Source organism: Myzus persicae, unplaced genomic scaffold (genome assembly GCF_001856785.1).
Source record: "Myzus persicae strain clone G006 unplaced genomic scaffold, MPER_G0061.0, whole genome shotgun sequence".
Classification (NCBI taxonomy): domain Eukaryota; kingdom Metazoa; phylum Arthropoda; class Insecta; order Hemiptera; family Aphididae; genus Myzus; species Myzus persicae.
In genome coordinates this window covers 514,730-535,425 of record NW_019104233.1, presented here as the reverse complement: position 1 = coordinate 535,425, position 20,696 = coordinate 514,730, and the positions used below count along the sequence as shown (strand labels likewise).

General features: G+C 33.9%; 1 protein-coding gene across 3 annotated transcripts in view; it reads left to right on the top strand.

Annotated features, from left to right (window-relative positions):
* The window catches only part of LOC111040317, a 96,071-nt gene that overhangs the window by 63,592 nt on the left and 11,783 nt on the right, over nt 1-20,696 (top strand). For all 3 annotated transcript variants that reach the window (XM_022324186.1, XM_022324184.1, XM_022324187.1), the window contains exons 4-13: nt 5,654-5,721; nt 6,421-6,953; nt 14,870-15,276; nt 17,640-17,740; nt 17,832-18,065; nt 18,198-18,384; nt 19,477-19,664; nt 19,783-19,898; nt 20,008-20,164; nt 20,258-20,419. In XM_022324186.1, the coding sequence (XP_022179878.1) occupies nt 5,654-5,721; nt 6,421-6,953; nt 14,870-15,276; nt 17,640-17,740; nt 17,832-18,065; nt 18,198-18,384; nt 19,477-19,664; nt 19,783-19,898; nt 20,008-20,164; nt 20,258-20,419 (2,153 nt within the window). The remainder of the gene's footprint in view (nt 1-5,653; nt 5,722-6,420; nt 6,954-14,869; nt 15,277-17,639; nt 17,741-17,831; nt 18,066-18,197; nt 18,385-19,476; nt 19,665-19,782; nt 19,899-20,007; nt 20,165-20,257; nt 20,420-20,696) is intronic.

Sequence of the window (20,696 nt, the reverse complement as noted above, 5' to 3'; positions counted from 1 at the left end):
GTTGATATTTTATGTATGAGGTACCCTGTTTTACATTTGGTTTTATAATAATGGTCAAAATTGCAGTCCCCCATAATTATACCCAAGTTAATTTCAATTACATTTAAACGACAGTACAGTCGAAATAAAACGATTCCTTTATCTGAGGAAAGTTTAAATATGTCATAGTTTAATAACAATTAGCCCAAAGATAGTAAAAAGTACATAAATAATGGCACTAATAGAAATTTTTCTAATACTCAGATGGAGTTATTTTTTAAGTGCCAATACTATTTATCAATCATTTCAAAATTCTATCAGTGCATAGTGCAGACGTAAACATGTTCAAATAACTCAATTCAGTTTTTATTGTGTACGTGCAAATGATATTAAATGCATCGATAACGGGCCGGTATTAGCTACCCATGTCCACTAAGAACTGCAAAAATCGTAAAGTTTTGCATTGCAGTGATAATATTATGGACATTTAGTTATCATAATATTAATGGTCTATCTGAAATGTGATCTAATTTAACTAGATGGGTTTTATATGACATATTTTATAATACCATAGTAAGGTATGCGGGGGCTGGGCGTAATGTATAACATAAATACTATTTAGCTGTTATGGATACCACTTGTACCAGTTGCGTCATAAAGATATAAATTACGATAAATGATATATACTTGAGAATTATGTAGCAAATGTTTGTGTGACTGTTGTATGGTATTGCGTTTATCCACCGTGGGTCATTCGGATGTCCGTCCGGTTGTATACCTGTTTACTAATTTGAAGAGGATTTCCTTTATTCGGGATAATTTCGGCGACCCTTTTCACCGGCCAATTACCGCAGTTCTGACTAAATACGAACCGCTCCCGTCCTTTGTGGTGCAAACTTAGTATAGATTATAGTGTTTAACTGATTTGCAGATGCGTGGGCAGTCTGTTAGGCTAAGATAGAATAACATTAGCGTTAGAGTGGGCAGGTGATCAAATTCGGAAACCATAATATCATATTACTAAAGACATCATTATATAACAACAAATACCATCGTAACAACTTGAAAAAAAGTTGATACCTAATTATATGCTTAACCATAGCTGCTTAGTTAATACGAATCATAAAATAATACGAAATAATAATATAATGCAACGCGTATGTATGTAATGTATAATTTTTAGCATAATATATCAAAGTACGAACTTTATTATATTAATGTATTGAATATATTAACCTAATACGTTTTCACGGGGAAAGTAGATGCTATAAAATGGGGTTATGATTAAATGACGAAATGTTGAGCTTATATATTATAAAATTTCCGCTAAACAACGTAAAACGACTTTCTCTTGGAATCCGTTTACAAGTCGTGCACTAAAATCTCAGAGATTGGTGTGTTGTGTGTAATGTGTACCATGTGCATAAATAGTGTGTCGATATGACAATGTTAAATGTCTATACTTATAATATCGATACATTATTTCGCCGTTTTTGGTTGTTTATTTATCATTGTAATATTCTAAATTAATCGCAGTATGATTATATCAACACAAAGGTATTCACACGTAATGTTGATTTTTGGGTATATATACATAACTGGACACAAAAAAATCAATAATATTTAATAGTCGAATTTGTAGTAAGAATGTCTTTCTGCCAGTAAAACGATCGATACAACATTAAAAATATTCAACATACACATATATAGGGTAATTCACCAACCTTGTTCGCCCCTTTTTTTCTTCAATAATACAGTTGCTCGAAATCTGATTTTTGACATTTTGAAATATACTTAATAAGGACCATATTTTCGAATTATTAAGATTTTTGGTACTTTTTAATTAGTGTTTTATACAACTTATATTTTTCAAATGAGATACACCCTCCACTTTTTCTTCAGTAAATTATTAAGCATTTTAGTGGATAGTTTTTCTAAAAATCGAAACTCGAATGAGTAGTAATTGAGATACTTACTTCACTGACCTAACCAAAGATAATCGATCCATGGTAATTGGCTGAGAAGATTGGAAGCTATGACGCTTTGAAAACTGTACTAATTAATATTAATCAATCGGAATTCATAATTTATAAACATGATCCAAGTATAACAATGATGATATTTCTTACAAAAATAGTAAAAGTGAATCTCACTGATTGGTAGTTATAAATAATAATATTATCTTTCCCGAATGTTGTAGATACTGATAAGGTACTTACATTGTGAAAGGAATTTTAACTTCTAAGCAGTTATTTTTTGTGATTTATTTGTATAAATAACTTTGGCCATGTTCCTATTTAATTGTTTGTTTTTGGCGATGTATATGATTCGAAGTATACGACTTGAACAATTGAAAACTGAATGTCAAGATTTGTATGTCTATATAATTATATCGAACATTATAAGCCGGTTGTACGATTTTTTGCAGACGTATAGTGTATGATATTATGATTACAATCTGGTTCGTATTTAAAAAAAAAAAATTAGGAGAATATAAAAAAATACCTATCTGAACAGAATATTGATACTGTATTATTGAATCTTTAATGAAAATCACAGAAAAATACGTAAAATAATAAATTGTCAAGAGAGAAATTACCAACTTACAAATGTTTAACGTTATATCATATAATAATGGATTATTTATAAGAGCACCTCACAGTCAACATTTTCAGGATGTCCTAAGGATCATTCAAATTGTTAAAGGTTATCAGCTGAACCCAAGGTTGAAACTGTATTGCGTTCGACATTTTACTTTTAAACATTAAATGTTTAAATTTTATTTAATACGCCTGTTTTGAATACTGCAATTATGAAACATAAATTTAGTAGTGCTCAATAGTAACAAGTTTCAATACAACTATATTAAGGAGATGACGTGATAAGTAAAAACTGAAACGAAACACCAAATTGCTGTAACAAACATAAAGTTTTAATAATAGACATACAACTGTTATACTGACGACATATCAATATATTTTGTTAATACTATAATATTAGGCGCAGTTCATGACAATAATATAATAATATTCATCGATAATAATGTTATAATCTTTTAATAAACAAAAGTTTTTGTTTTTTCAATGCGTAACAATTGTGTTAGCAATTCTATAATAAAAGTCGTTAACTTGTAACATAGTTAAAAATGCGTTTTTAAATAGTATAGTATAGCATATTATTCAATGAACGGGTGGATGAGTGAGTGGAAAATATGGAAAATATATGTTCGCCCTTTGTTTTGAAACATGGTTTGCCACACCACTAATCCCTAGTTAATAATTGTATTTATAATTTTTCAGTTAATTCTACTACTTTTCTATACAATGTATACCGCAGTACATAATATATTTTAGTGGAATTGACCTATTCACTTTTTTTTTCGAATAGTTTGTAAGCAATTCGTTTTTACATCCATGGGGTGTAAAAACTGTTTATGTATTAAACTTAATACGATAAACCTCATATTTTTTACAAATACATGGTATTTTTTAATGTTTTTGACGGATTAATATAATACACGTATAGTCAGGCGAGAAATGGGAAAATTATTTTTTGTATAATATAGTGTTATATTCCAGTTCAGAATATGTTTTAATAATGCGTGTCAGAATCCATTTTGACATAAAAAATAATAAAAAAACCTTAGAAAATAGCGTTTTTCATAAAAAAAGTTTTTTTGCACTGAATATGAAGGGAATTTTTGAACTTCTCGAAGAAAATGTATTTTTAAGACGTAATCAAAAGCGCTTTTGATTTTAAACTCGGATTATTTGACACACTCACTCGTTTGGCGTACATATCACATTGAGAAAAAAAATAATAATCTCACGAAAACCCGTGACGTATTGTTTGGTACAGTTATTATATCAAATATAGACGTTCCGGCGAGAGGACAACGTCCATCGATTGTGGAAATGTATGTATGCGTAAAAATACAAAAATAGCCAAACTTTATAAAGTTGGAGCGGATTACGATTTGTTAAACTATGTGGAAGCTGTTCCGGGTTGAGACTCGAGACTAACGATAAATAATAATAATGCCAATAATGGTTGTCATCGAGACGTCGGGGAACTGTTCTAAATCTGCAGACGATATTGGCCACAGCTACTGCAGTCTATGAGTTTTCTCACAAAAGAATGTGAAATTAAATGACTGTGGTAGGATCGTATCGCTTGTGTAGCGGAACCGTAAGCCAATTTATATAATTTGTTCATAATTGGGTAAGATTAGAGTGCTAGGCGTTGTTGCGGACGAAAATAAAAACCTAATAAGTATTAGTAAGTCCAATAAATACGTTTAATGCTGAAATACTATACACCTATGTAGTCTTTACTGTATATTTTATGCCTATATATTAATCGTATAAACACAAACACATAAGTGTTATTTTTCGTTTACTTACTGTGATTGTTAAAACGTTTTGATCACAACAATATAATATGAACAACAAAAAGTGACACGACTGTGTAACGATGTACAGACAGCTTTAGCGTCATTTAAAGCCCAACCGCTTTATGTCGTATTCTGTGAATTTTCTCAGGTAAATTACGATTTAAAAGTGCTTAAGGAGACGCCATACCCGCATGCGCTTTGTCTGAGTCTTATAAACGCATAACTTAGCAAATTGTGTTTTCTGGATAATTTTTTTAACTCTGTTTTGTTTAATCTTGGATTGAATTGTCCTATTATCAAATTTAGAAGTGAGAATATTTAAATCTATGACTTAAGTTTTTTTTATATTTTAATTTCAAAGCGAGTTATGAGCATTTTAAAATGTACAAGCAAGTTACTGTTTTAAAAACCTCATAACTCGCTCAAAAATTAAAATATAAAAAAAACCTAAGTCATCGACTAGATAATAATATTCTTAGTTCTTACTTCTAAATTTTAATATCGGATCAATTCACTTTAAGATTAAACATAACAGAGTTAAATGAAATATAATTTATATGAATTATATTTCGTATTCAGAACGTACCTACAAGTTGTTGTAATATGCGTTTGTAAGACGGAGAAAACGCATGCTGGTATGGAGTCCTCTTAAGTGAAAATTCCAATTACCACAGCAATGTTTTAAAAATAACGGTGGGTGGTTGTTACGTTGATATAATATAATCGTTGATATTTTTCAGTTTTTATATAGTGATAAATAAACCAAGGGGGTTGGGTGTAGAACCTCCAAACACCATTCCACTGTGTGTACGCTACTGTTGACTATATAATATAGTGAAATGTAGTAATATGTAATAGAGTATGACGTACTAAAAAAACGATATAGATTTACACCAGCGTGGTTTTGTTTTGTTTTCGTTTTCGCGATGATGACATTTTCAATTAAATCTTTTCGTATTCTCGAAGATAGAACGTTTAGTTTTAGGTCCCGGCGGATTCCACCTTAAACAAGCATCGCGTAACCGGGTAGGTAGCGTGGGTTGAAAGTATACCTTTAGCGTGTAACCGAATTATAATGTTAATACAATTTACAGTCCAGTGTCTGATTAGTCCATCTAGCGTATGGTACCTATCCATTTCTCGTGGGAAATTCGATAAGATCGGTTGGTTTTACGAAATCACTTTTTGGTGTGCAGTTGTACTGTTATCGTTTATACTATTTAATAAATTTCATGTTGTACGAAAATAATATAATAATAGTGCCGACCGGATTTGTTTCAGGTTAGAATATAGTACGTTGGGAGCACCGGATACCAACCAGTTCAAAAAGCGAATACAAATACTAAAAGGTAAAATGATACAATAATACGTTTACGGTAGTCGAATGTATATTATTATGGTTTTACATATTATACCACTACGGTAGGTACCGGTGATGACCGTAGGTCTAATTTCTGGCTACATAACGGAATAATAATAATAATATGTAAATTGGTAACGAACACAAACCACTTACCCGGGGACGTTTATATTGATCTAAAATTAACCTAAAACAGAATCTACCCAATTTAAAGTCCTGTGGCTGCATTTGGTCTCTCCCACGGGCAATCGGCATAATTCACGAAAATCCTGATCTGTTATATTGAAACTGATCGTTATAGTTCGCTGTTTTTTTTCTACGAAATTATACTTTAAAACCAACTTTCTAATATTATACTTTAGTAACATTTGATAATTCGTTTAATGTTATACCATTAATATACATATAATATAGATAAACGATTCTTTTTGAAAAAAAAGTCAAATTTTCCGATGGACGAATTTCCGCCAATTTCAATCAGGATCACACATCCTCTTCTTTCCGTGTATTATACATTTGAACATAATCGTGACCAGCCGAGAGACGGAAACGGTCGGCGTGACAATAAACGAAACGTTTCACCAAGTTCCTCCAACCATATCCGCCCTCCGACACTCAAACGACAAACCTTTATTCGCCCTCCGACACTCAAACGACAAACCTTTATTCGCCCGGACTCTGTTCGCAGACTGCGAGCTGTACTTGCTGGCCGCCGAACTGGGTCGGCTGTCGTCCAGAGATCTGCCGCCTGCCCGTGGACAGCAGCAGCTGCAGTGCGTGGTCAGGTTCGCGCAGCGACACCGCGCCCGGTTGGTGGTCGACGTCGTCAAGTTGAATGTGCCGTGCAAGCGCGGCCGGCTCCAAGTGTCCGGCCACCCGCCGGTGTGCGGCAAGCTGGAGGACCTGCGAGAGCCCGACCGGCACTACGTGCTGGACGCGGGCCGTTCGCCGCCGCCGTCCGTCACATCCACAGTGGGCCGGTACGCGTTCTCCATCGTCTACCGGTTGGCCGCCAGCTGTTTCGACAACGACGTGGCCCAGCAGAACGGCACCGTCGTGTTCACGCCCGGTTCCGAGTGCCGGTACAAGGTCACTCAGCCGTACGGTTACCGGTTGCGGTTGCTCATCAACTCCGTGCCGTTCGGTAATCAGGCCGCGGACGCAGACGAGCCCGCCACCGCTGACTACGACCACGTGGCCACCACCGCCAAACCATTGACGGTCAGTACTGACATATTATATAATAGTTTTTTTTCAATAATTTATTTTTGCAGTCAAACGATAACATTTAACATGATAATTTTGTTCACCTCCTATAAGAAAAAGCTCTGGTCGGTGTCAAAAGTTCTTAAATTAGCCTGGTTAGAATACAATAGTTACATAGTAACAATAAAGTAATTTAGAACTTAGATGCTAATCCTTTTACAGATTTAAAAATAATGAATTTAATAATATTATACTAATATAATACATAATAATAAACATGTTTTGGTCTGTGCTTAATACTGTTAGAAGTGTCACATCTGACATCTATATATTGGTAAATATAATATTAAATAGATACATTAACAGATAGTGATTAAATTATACTTTATACAAATAGTTTAGACAGAATATTGTTATAATTATTACTATTATTATTATAGCCTAGTCTGTATTTATTTATTGATTTTTAAGGTATCATAACTTGTAATATTAAATATTTCAATAACACCCTTGACCGTGTAGAACAATGTTAATGTATCAAAATTTGTAATATCGTTAGATCAAAACTTCCAGTGGCGGCCAAATAATTTAGTCATGGTGGGTCATGGTGTTTTTTCTGTTAATGTACTTTCATCATTAAAAACACAATTTAAGGTTTTAATAATATCAATTAATATTTATCAAAATTATTATTATTTAGTGAATTATTCTTTTTTAAAAATATGTTAAGTTATAATTATAATGTAGACATTATTGAAACAAATATTCCATGAGAAAATTTATGAATGGATATATTTCCCGGTTTGATCACCCGTAGATCACAGATGGAGTGAAGAACCTATATGAGAGTTTATACCTCATGGATGTAGAATTGTAGAGTTATATCGTGTGCTAATTTTTTTTTTTAGAAAACATGGATCGATTACAATCCAAACCATTTTTAGTGTCATATATACAGCACGAAATGTAAATTTTAAATACATTCGGTATTGCAGCTAAGGTCAATGTGGACCAAATCCCTAGTATAGATACCTACCTTACAGATTTTTAATACGTGGTTTTACGACATCACCAGCTGGGGATGTCCCTAGTGTGTCCCGTTATTAATTTTTACCTTTTTTTATAGCCCAAGAGCGTCCTTTAGTAAATAGCAAAAACTTTTAAGAGACAAAACCGACGATGACTATGGTAGTACAAATGTAACATTATTTACGTAATTTTTACAACGACTGTCACAATATAATATAAAACCACGTTTTATGTTAACTTCGATATTAACAGAGCACGGTTATGGCTCATTTAGTTGGTGTGAGTATTACTGAGCAGTGGACTTACACACGTAGTTACACTTGCTTTTAATTTTCAAAACTTTCAAAAAAGAATTTGAAAATGATTCATTATTATTAAAGAAAAAATGTATTATAAAAATGACTACACTCACACTACAGGCACTTATAATAGTGGGCACTACAGAGCATTACGCAATTTTCGTTTTTTTTTTTCTACAAAGTTTACGTAAATCGAGAAAAATGTAGGCATGATTGCCTAAAAAAGTGAGTCGAGAGTTCAAACAGGTTGAATATCATTGTTCTAGAGAAATAGAGAATAGTCGGATTTCGTAATCTTTTAGATCCTGGGCGAAGCAATGAATGTATTGTTATACAAATGATGATGTGTATGTTTTTTTTAACTTAGTTTTTTTGTCTGTACACAAGATGAGTCCACTAGAATCTAGTTCGTGAATTCAGGAGGTCATAATTTAAAATTCAAAGTACTTTCCAAAATCACCGGGAAAAACCAAAAATAATTAATGTAAAACGGTTTTGGTGTAGCATTAAAAAATGACTGTAGGTACATGAACTCTTCAGTGAATGCTTAAATTAGTATTTTATGTACATCATAAGCATAACATTTAAAAAATATTTTAACTCATTCTGTTATATTTATAGGTATAAGACATTTTCCATTATTATTAGTTATTTTTAATTAAAGTCGATTGTAAAATGTTCGCTCTGTTAAAAAGTTTGAGGATTAAATTCAAGGTTATTCGTGAGATTATACACCGGTTAAAAAAACCCACAATTTCCATAAGGCGCATAAATTAATTTTTCACCAACGTGTTTTTTCACTTAAACACATCATCTTTGACCACAAATTAGCATCAATGACTTATCATCGTTACTATGGTACAACCGACCATCGGGGGTACCGCAGCGGGTCTCTGAAACAAACTCGGTAAGTCGTCGGAACCACGCGGTCACACAAATTGGGCGTGTTTCGCACTCTGCGCACTACTTGAACACAAGCAAAGTTAAGCAGATTGTATGACTGTCAGAAAAGTGCAAAAACACACGAAACATGTCGTAGAGCCGACGGCTGCATGGTAAGTGTGGAAAATCTTCCCTAATGCCTGCCAAAAACGGAGACGAAAAACATCGGACGGGCGAACACGAGCAATGTAGAACGTGAACGAATTCGGACGGATTGTCCAGCAAACACGGATTGTCCAGCACTCAAACTGAACACAAAAAAGTGACTGTAATTCGGGACTTAGAACAATAATGTCTCGAGTGCTTTGTAGCAGGGCATAGAACAATTTTTTCACCAAACTTTGTCGTCCCGGATCAATTTAGAACCCTCAAAAATCGTTACACAATACACATTCTTTTTAATTGTTGAGCTACATTTTTTATAAAGGCTAATAAAAAAAAAATACACGTTCTTGTGCAGTGTTCAATACGAAATACTGTGGTCGGTCAATACACCGTCACTAAACGACCATTTCGATCGTATTCGTTCGGAATTATTTTTCAAATGCCACTTGTAATATTTGTAGTCATGAAATTGCAAACGAATAAGTGTGCGGTATGCCAGAGAAAGACCGAAATGATAACTATCACCTAATAATCCCTCGTCGGGTTCGTTGTTTTATTCGTTATTTGCCGTTCGTCTTATAATGCGGTGACGACGATAAGACGCATGTAATGAATTGTTCATTGTTTATTACTTGTTTTGAATTTGACTGTGTGCACAATAATTGTTGTCACAAAACGTGGTCGACGAATAAGCCGAAAGAACGACGATATAATCGTATTATACTTTAATAAATAAATATGAATGATATATGCTGAATTTTCTATACGAATTTCTATCGACTACAATAAATTCTAGGTCCAAATATCCAGGAATAAAATATTGTAATTAAAAATGTTTAATTAGTATTAATTTTGTTTTTATATTTCTAATATAAATAGTACCTACTATGTAAATAATAATTCAAATGAGGAACAAACATTTTAAAATATAAAAACATTTTGCATTAAACGTATGATCAATAAACAACAATTTCCTTATAAAATTGGCAATGGTGGTGTCCAATTACCAACGGTACCCATTCACATTGTGCTACTTTTGTCTCTTCAGCTAAATATTCTTGTTACTTTTCGCAATAAAAAACTATATCAATATTAAACCAATTGTATTGAATTATTCAATAAAAAGTTTACATAAAACGTATTGTCACAAAATACTTTTGTATCAATTAACTATATAAAAGTATTACAAAAAGTTCCGAGCCTTTGACTAGTTACTATAACATACATAACACATTGACATTATATATACTAGAGTTGATTTTGATGAGTTTTGATTATATTATCCTATTATATAATTATGTAACTCATAAGTCAATACTGACGTAAAATCGATAGAGTAGGAAACAATTATTTAGGTTTTGATATTTTGTTTTGGATATTCCGACGAAATACCTGCAATGTCTACACCACAGCTATATAGCATACAAGTGACTATAGTGAGGCTCTGTGATCGGAATGGCAGCCAACTGAGGCGAAATATAATTAGAACTACTACGAAGGTTCAGTTACTATGTCGTGGAAACTCGACTCAGCTTCTTGAAATTCAACGAATGTAGCTGATTCGTTCCTTTATTATCTATCTACACCAATATTGTACACACTATAGAATATCATCTATGGATTGAAATGTGTACCGGTATTTGCAATTTTATTCACTATTAAAATTATACTATGATGCCCCAAAAAGTATGTGAATCCATGCATGGCTCATTCTACTTACAATTATTATTATTTCTTTTTTTTTTTATTGATCTTAAGCTTCGGCAACTGAGGCCATTAGCTGTAGTAGGATTTGTATTGTAGGTTTGTTTGTATTGTATATTTTGGGACGGTAGGGGGGAACACGTGTGTGTTTGTTTTTGGCAGAATTTCGAATGGGGCACCCGTAGGTTTCTGCCATGCCCCGGGGGTGGGGGATGGCAGCACTTGTTCTCCGGTCACCGCGACTTGTCCGGAGAAAAATGCCGCCCGGTAGCCGAGGATCGAACAGCGACCGGCTGCGTCGCAGCGGACGCGTCAGACCACTCGGTCACCTCATCCCCCTACAATTATTATTATTACGTCAATTTTTGACTAAAAGTTCATACAATCATACATATAGACATATAGTACGAGTACTAGGTAAGAATATATATAGCTATCATATCATATATTACACATATCATGTAAGCATTTGATATTAAATCACTGCATTAACAAGACTATGGACGATAAGTTGATTAATTCAATCTACATCGACCGCGTGTTTCTCTAAAATGTTTCTACATGATAATACACACTTGCCTAAAAATATTACATTGCTAACGAGGGTTCTTATAGATTTTTATCAAAGAGAATGTTTTTACTCGTTTTACACGTTTCAGAATAATATTAAGTTTCCAATTATTATTAATGTTAAATTAATCATTAGTTAAAAAATAACACGTGTCAGTTGTCTATTATTTATTTGCATATATAATCGGAATGGTAACTACAAACCAGATTTTTTCCGTATTATTATTAGGAAATTTGTTTTATTCTCGTGTTATAAATATTGAATATCTTTCAAATATAAACAGTATCAGACATAATATGATTGTATTAAGAGCAGAAAAATAGTCCATTGTTCGTATTGTGCACGGTACTCGGTACAGGTATTAAGGTACCTGTATCCAAACAAAATAAAAATAATAACAATAATATCGTTAAAACTTTTTATTTTATACTTAAAATAAATTTCAACAACATTTCTGCTAACAAAAATAAAACAAAACTATAAAAATATATATATATAATATACTATTAAAACTGCAATATGACCTGACTAAATGTTCGTGTTATTATAAAATATGAAATGGAAGCTATAAAAACCCGCTAATGGCCCAGTCGTCAATTTAAAAAAAAGATTATTAAAAATAAAAGCCTTTTTTACAATATTAAATAAACTTCCGAAATTAATTAATATTTAATGTTAATTACGATTTATTGATCGGATTAAATCTGTATTAAATTTTAATCGGGTACCTAAGCTCATTCGTGCACTACGAGTAGATGGAGTGGTCAGCAGCTGGTGTTCCTTTTTCATGTCATGTCCCACTGTTTTTTCTTCAGAACCACAAACAATTTTTATTGATTTATTATTTGCTAACTAATCTTTTTTTTAGGCGATCCTTTTGATCAAAAAGTAACTTGGTATTTACAGTAAAACATACGTTTTGAATTAATAACGGAGGTTTCTATTACAATAAGTGAAAAAAAATCTTGTTCATATTGATATATCGACTGGTTTTACAGGGGTGATGTAGACACTTCACAGGGGTCTTAACACCCTTACCTCCGACGGCGGTTAAAATACGTCCCTTTGAAAAATGTAGTGTTATTTGTGATTTAAATTTTACATGAAATAAATTACGAATTTCAACATCATTCATGGTTAAAAGTGGGATAAGTATGCTTACAAAATCACTGATTATACGTTATATATATACATACGATATTATCACACATACAATGATAGAACCGCATGGAAAGTTTAAAACTATACTAGACATTAGTCTCTCCTGGAATTTTTTTTCCACTTTAAGCCCTGGTTTTACTCTACAAAGTACATTAAATGATATACCTGTGCATATATAATAAGTATGAATGATAATGTTTAAACACTAAAACATGTTATACCTACACGAAAACTTTTGGCTTTCGCCAAGCTGAATTCACATCCTATCCAATTATACACAATAAATATTTAACAACACTACCTACCTATATATTTAGTAATATACTCGATCGATATGATTGTAGTGTATATAATATACAACTACATATAGGTAGGTACGAACAATACGAAACGGCAATAATGCACAAAAATTCTTCATAATATTCATATGTCACACGGCAAGGTAATTTACCAAGGTCTTGCTTGGGTTTTTCAAACACATTGTGTGTAGAATCGTATAATTGATTCTTAATAAGCATAACAGAGGCGTATAGCATTACCGTTATTCTTACAACTTACAAGATACTTGTGGGTTAAGATAATTTAGATGACTCGTGCGTGCACCGTACATTTACGTGCCGTACTGCCGTTCGGTACACAATCATGGAGAAACGGCCGGGGCGACTTATTCGTCGTGTTCAATGTGATTTGGTGGCTCGTTTATGATTGGTTTCATCGAAATGTTGTCGCCCTGCACTCTTGGAATCGAAAAACAAAACTCGAAAATAATAATATTGTGGTTACCTGCTCGTTGGTTAGTACACCCATAGACCTATTAACAAAATATGTTAATAGGTCTATGAGTACACCGCACGTGCAGCGAATAATTATATAGGCGGGTTTCCACCATACGCGTGTGCTGTGTAGTACACGAAAAATGTTCAGCTATGTCCAACAAAACGGTTACGTGATTAATCATGTGGTCACCTAGCTTCACCAACCAATCACAGCAAAAGATTTAAGCCAAGGTATATATTGTGGAAACCCGCCTTTATGGGAGGTAGTCGCCTCGGTTGATGTTACCGTGGTTGCGGAGCACAGCGAGTTTATATGACCTCACCGTCAATTCGTAAAACGACGTGTTTGGAAAGCTGTCGCTGAAACATTTATCATCGAAATCCAGTGAAGTAAAGTTTTAAAGTCTTTGCGGTCAGACCGAATGTGATAAGAACAACTGAGGCGACCACTAACTGTATAATTAAATTTACAGTTCTCACTCTGGGCGGGTAGCCACGACGTTTATAATTTTTCGTTAGTCCTTTCCATAAAAACAGTCGCCGCAGCCGTTTTCTCTGCCTTTGTCTCTAACGGCCGTCGATTCTGTGAGGCTTGAGTTGGATCAATAACCAACAGTTTTTGTGCTGCCGAATAGACGAATAGAGTTATAATAATACATTATAGTGTAATAAATGAGAAGTGGTGAAACGAGTTGCGGTCAACTCTGGCCCAACGATATGCGCAGGTTACACGAGGTTTTCCGAAGGCCGAAGTCACTTATATTATTTACAAGTACCAGGTAAAAACAAACAGTTTTTGTACTACTTTTATTGTATTTACATGGTATAATAATAATTATGATAGATGTTAATAATATATGGGTAGGTCTGGATCGGATACACTACCTTAATTATTTACATATATAAATATATAATATCCTTATCGACTACCTATATTATACCAATACTTCCCAGCCTACGACTAAGTTCATGGCCGCGTTACAACCTACGTGCGAAAGGAGCATTCGCTCCAAATAAACAATTTAAACTAGGTGTGAGGTACCTACCCAAAGAATATTAGATGTTACAATAATTATTTCAAAATAATTTGTTTTTCTTAATAGTTAAATTACTATTACAGTATTAAAAAAACAATGTATAAATGGAAATCATTATGTTAAATAATTTTAATAATAACTTTTTTATGTTCTTAAATAAGTTGCATTATTATATTTTTTTGAGTTAGAAGGGGGAAGCAATAATTGTTTGCTCCATAGTGGCTTTGGCCATTAATCCAGTTCTACCTTAGTTATATTCGTACAGAGTGATACCACTTTATCATTGCTGTGTACTTGTGTGTGACAGATCGACACACTTCCGATTCACCAGTCGACCACCACGTGCCCAGGAACTTTGTTCCGGCTCACCGACGGCGCGATCGGGTGGTTCTACTGCGCACCAGCTGACGGTCCTAGACGACAGATGTCTATGGTGTCCGAGACGAACGTGGTGCTGATGGAGTCGTCGTCCGCGTCAATTCACGTGCCAACGCTGGTGGTGGCGTACCGGGCGGAACCAATACCGGAAGTGGTGTCCCAGTGCCCTTACGGTTCCGTGTCACTCAGGGCGGTCCGGTGTCTGACCATCGTCAACGAATTGCTCAACTGGGAAGACGCCGAAGAATATTGCTCTCAAAATGGCGGTGGAGGCCACTTGGCCAGCATTGACAGTCATCGCACGCAAATGCTCATCGACACAATATTGATTAATAGGTAAGATACATTTATCTACATATAGTGCACTAATTTCCTACTTGTTCTGAATCAGTGACCACTGATTCACAAACTTATAGCTCTCCGAGGAACGTGTTTTCTCGTTTTCCATCAATATTCTATTGACAATCATCGTGTGGCAACACATTTGACTTCGCATTTACTTTATAAGGCGTGGGTAGTGAGTTCTGGCATGAGGTAACGCAAACTAAATGATGAGTAGGTACTCTATTCACTTGATATTTGAGAAAATAAAATATTTGTTGTTCGAATAAAATATTCAACAATATAATAAAAATATTTAAAAGGGAAATACATAGACATTTTTAATCCCAACAATATAAAAATAACGGGTATTGTCATCATCACTGATGAAGCAAATGATTTAATGTAAAATTATTAGTTTTTATAATCTAAAATGCAGATGCATTAACCATATGATATAAGTGTAATGTAAGATAATTTGTTTTACGCAGCAATGTAGGATGCGCCACTTAAAGTACGTCCACGTGCTGCCACTGGTTAGCCATCCATTGTAAACAAATAACAATAACCCATTGAGTACCTATACATTTTGCACTTCAATTATTTGAATATCAAACATACAAACATAATTGCAATATTATGTATACTTACCTATATATATAATAGGTGTAGGTACACATGAAAATGTGAAAAAATGCCAAACTTTTACTACAGTCGCAGTTGTTGACATGTTCAAAATACTCTAGATTACATTTTTTTAAGCCAACAAGTTTTTTATTATCGTTATTAATTTTATCGAGTTTGTGGACATAATGTCATCTGATAGCCAAATGGGCAGAAAAAAATAGTTCGGAACTCGAGTAATAAAGTGGCACGTCCGACTTCAGATTCGATGAACCACCCACGCCACAATCGAGACCAACCCCTGACACGACCGTATACACCTGGTGTCATCGAGATCGTTGAGTATCGGCTTAAGTGGGTGCGTGAATTTACAAGTTACATTCTGGCGACTGGCACATGACCTCTGATGAATAAACGTTTCCACGCGGCAAAGGCGACGCATTTCATCGGTCTTAACGTTTTGATGAATTAAATATTTCCTTTTATTACTGCTTTGGCTTGTGTTTGCAGTATTACGGATGTTGTTGACTTTTTTTTCTACTTGCATCAGGTATTGTTTGTGATCAGCATTGTGTGTTATATTCCAAATGTCGAAACGGCGGGCACTTTCCGAGTGCCTCGCCAACGCCATCTCATGTTTCATTAATGTGAAGCCGTGTGCCTATGCTTATCATAGTTTTTATCAGGTTAAGGATGATTCGTGGTCACTAATTACTGTACTTTTTTTATTTATGTTTATTTTTTTTATTACACTTTTTAACTTATAATTATTATAAATAACTGTAAATAATCTTAAAATCGTGTGTTTATCAGTTTGATGCATTTATACTCCAATACTTCAGCAGTATTCTTGAACATCTGAATGAAATAGTTTTGTTATATTATGTTTAACTGAAAAATATGTAAGTAACGGAATATAATGTGGATTATTGTAGATCACAAGATACGTAGTTTAAAAACGAACTACTGTTTTAATGAAGGATAAAGTTGATGATTTGACAGACGCTTAGCATAAATTTCATATTTTACAACACTGCGGTAGTGCAGTATAATCATTTTACTTACCTACTAAGGTGTTGATGATGTACTATGAGATGTACAACCAATCGTATTATTAACCTAATTATTTACTCTCTTATCGTCAACACTTAATACGTTTACGGTTTGACTTAATCGTGTGTTTTGGAATGATCATTATTCATTTGGGCTATCACATAAGTGAACTGTGAAATGAAACAACGATATTAAATAACACGAAGCAGTCTTATAGTAAGTAGGTAGTATAAGTTAACCCCAAGACAGAAGTAAAAAGTATTACCCACCAGTTTGATTTTACTATTTACTTAAATCGAGAAGTCAGAAATACTCAACAAAAATGAAAAATTATATAGATGAGATAATAAGAAGAATACATTTTATTGAGAGTTGTGTTTTAAATGACGAATGAAGCAAATTTTAAATTTTAATGATGAGAATAAAATTTAATACACAGGTTTTTTTTTTGTGGAAACAATATTTGAACATACACGATGTGCCTATGTAGGTATCTACATTGTATACATTCATTTTTATTATACAGAAGTTGTAAATAGCTCTTATATAATTGTGGACGGATAAAATATGTTTTTGTATTAATACGATTCGCTTGTAATTTGTGCCTCAAACGTTTGCTTGAATGATGTGGATACAAATGATACAATCGATTAACGTGTTCTTGTATAAACGCTAAGCTATAATATTTTTTTTTATTAAAGTCCGAGCTACAGTGACAACGCTCCGTATTGGATTGGAGCTACGGACATGAACAACGAAGGATTTTTCAAATGGACGGACTCGTCGCCATTTACTTATTCCAGTAAGTCGAGTGCTTCTCCGCATAAATTAAAATGTGTACGAAGGTATCCAACTCAATATCGGTAAAATATGTTTTTTCGTTTATTTTGTAGATTGGTATCAAGGACACATACACCAACCGTACAGTGGCCCAAATTCGAAACAGCCTAACGACGACGGACTTAGCAGACAGGACTGTGTCGAACTCAGACAAGTGTACAGGCCCCAAAACCGGTTGCTCAAGTACTTTAATCGAAATTCGTCTTACACTTGGAACGACCGCGATTGCTCTGTGAAAAATCGATTTCTATGCCAAACGCAACAGCACACGTCTTTAAACGATTACGGTAAGGATTATTTTTTTCTATACAGTACGTCGTACGATGTTATTTTATAATAAATTGTATGTGTAGGAAAAATTATGAGAAAAATATTGGATATCTGTTCCGTAGGGTTTATTTGTATATTTTTTTTATCAGATCCGGACGAATCGAGTTGTAATATAACGATGAAACTAACCAGTGAGATGAGATTCGCCTCGGTCTCAAGCCCAGGTTTTCCACAACCTTATCCTGACAACCAAGATTGCACTTTCAGTGTAGAAGTGCCTCGAGGTTATCAAATCGAAGTCGAATTCGAAGAACTCATGTTGGAAAACGAATCGACGTAAGTTTAAATTAGCGTTTCAATAACAGTTTACAGGGCTTTATATATCTATATTTATTGTGTAATGAAGGACATTTTTCACCCAGATCATAAACATTTTCTTTCCGAGTTTTGAACATTTGCATACGCATTATAATTATTTTAATTAAACATCGGTATTTAAGTTAAAAACTATCAAAGTGAAGAAATATATTATTGTATTTATTATTTATTAATTTAATGATAAAATTTGTATGCATTTTGTACAAATTCTTGACAGAATGTCAACATTTTCTATTCTGCCGTTTTTGGTAATATTAAAGGATGTGTTCCATTAAATTTAAAATTCATTTTTTCGTTATAATTTGCTGTCACACTTTGGCTTTACATGAAGATTTATTTTTAACACAACCCCACTTTTCACAATTTACTATTTTTTTTTTTGTTTGGTAGGTAATTACATAATATTATGAATTGAATTAATACATTATTCACCACCACACTAAATTTATAAACACATTTTTTTGGCTATTATAAATTTAAATTAAATAATATTATATTACAAGAAATTTTACCGTCACTCATACTTAATAGGTACACAACTGTAACATATTAACACAACCACTGCTTAATCTGATCTCAGTGTAAAATTAAATATTATTTGGTTTTAATTTGAATATGTTTATTATTAATATATATATCCCGACCTCAGTCTTAACGATGTCAGTAATTATCGTAATGAGTTATACGATAGTCAATAATCGACGCCAAATGTATACAGTCCACAATTAATAATCATGGCATTGTGCCATTGTGTAAAATATATAAGTACACAGTGTATATGAATGTTGAGAAAATAATCAACCTTGGTAAGAAAATATCTCTCAAGACCAAAAGGGGTCATGGAGAAAATATCCATCAAACTTATTGTGGCTTAGACTGTAGCTTGTTATCTAAGTTCTTAATAAATCTCGAAAAATAGCTATCAAAACCCACTGCTTCCAAGATGAAAAATGTGGCACCCAAATCGTACGGATTTTCTTCGAATATTTTTCGTTCCGTTCAAAGTTGACAAACAGTCCAATAAAAGTTGCATATCTAATTCGTTTACAGTTGCAGTTACGATTACGTGGAATTAATTCCTGGTGACGACGACGAGGGCCCCAAACACTGTGGTGACAAGAGTGACATACTCAAACTAACTAGGTTCGTCACGAAGAGACCCAAATTGAGAATACATTTTGTATCAGACTACTCGCACGCGTTCAGCGGCTTCAAGGCTCGAGTATCCGCCGAACATGGTAAGTGGTACACTTCGGACGACTCAGTGATGTATATTATGGGCTATTATTGTACAATCATTCTGGCAATATTATTTGCTAATCACATTTTATTTTATTCATTTATGTCATTTAACAGTCAACAACGAATGTGACGATGCGAGACAGCAAATGTTCAATGGGTCGTGCTATTTGTTTGCTAGTTACCCGGAAGTGTCTTGGCACACCGCCAGGAGTATCTGCAACGGAATTAAAGTACCTACTACAGTATTATTATTATTGATAAATGCGCAGCATAAAGTCATGGCTTTCGAAAACACTTTTAAAATTCTTACATAATATTTGTGTTGTTCCGTTTGCGAAGGCTGAATTGACGAGCGTTCATAATGCCGAGGAAGAACAGTTCGTCGAATCTTTTATCCGGGAGTCGACAGACAGCAGATCTGCGATTTATTGGTTGGGTGGAGCGTGGAATGACAAATCCTGGTACTGGGTGGACAACTCGACAGAAACGTTTTCAGGTTTGTCAAGTGTTGTATACGCTTTAGGAATTTCCTAGCAAAAATGTAATTCATACAATAAAATTAACTGTTATAACAACCGTATATGCACAGCTTGGTTGGCGACCGACGCCGCGAACGAATTACCCTACGAGGATATCTGTCTCGCAATTAGTTGGCTATCGTCTCCACCCGTAAATCTACCCAGGGGTCTTTACTGGACCGCCAACGACTGCAACACGGTTGGAGGGTATATATGTAAGAAAAATCAAACAAGTAAGTACCAACAATTTCATAATGGTAATAACGATAAAAATATTATGTGTACGACACGTTGTCACTGTTATTCATAATAATGTTACATCGTATAATGTAGGAGATAACGATAGAAGTATACATATTATATAAGCGTGTGTTAGCTGTAGGGTGTTGTTGACTGGACAGCTAATGAAAAAACCTTCTCGGTAAAAATAAATTTGTTTACATAGTGACGAAATTCCCAACAAGAGCACGAACGTGTCGATCGATATTTTAGATTGAAACCCGGTCGAGT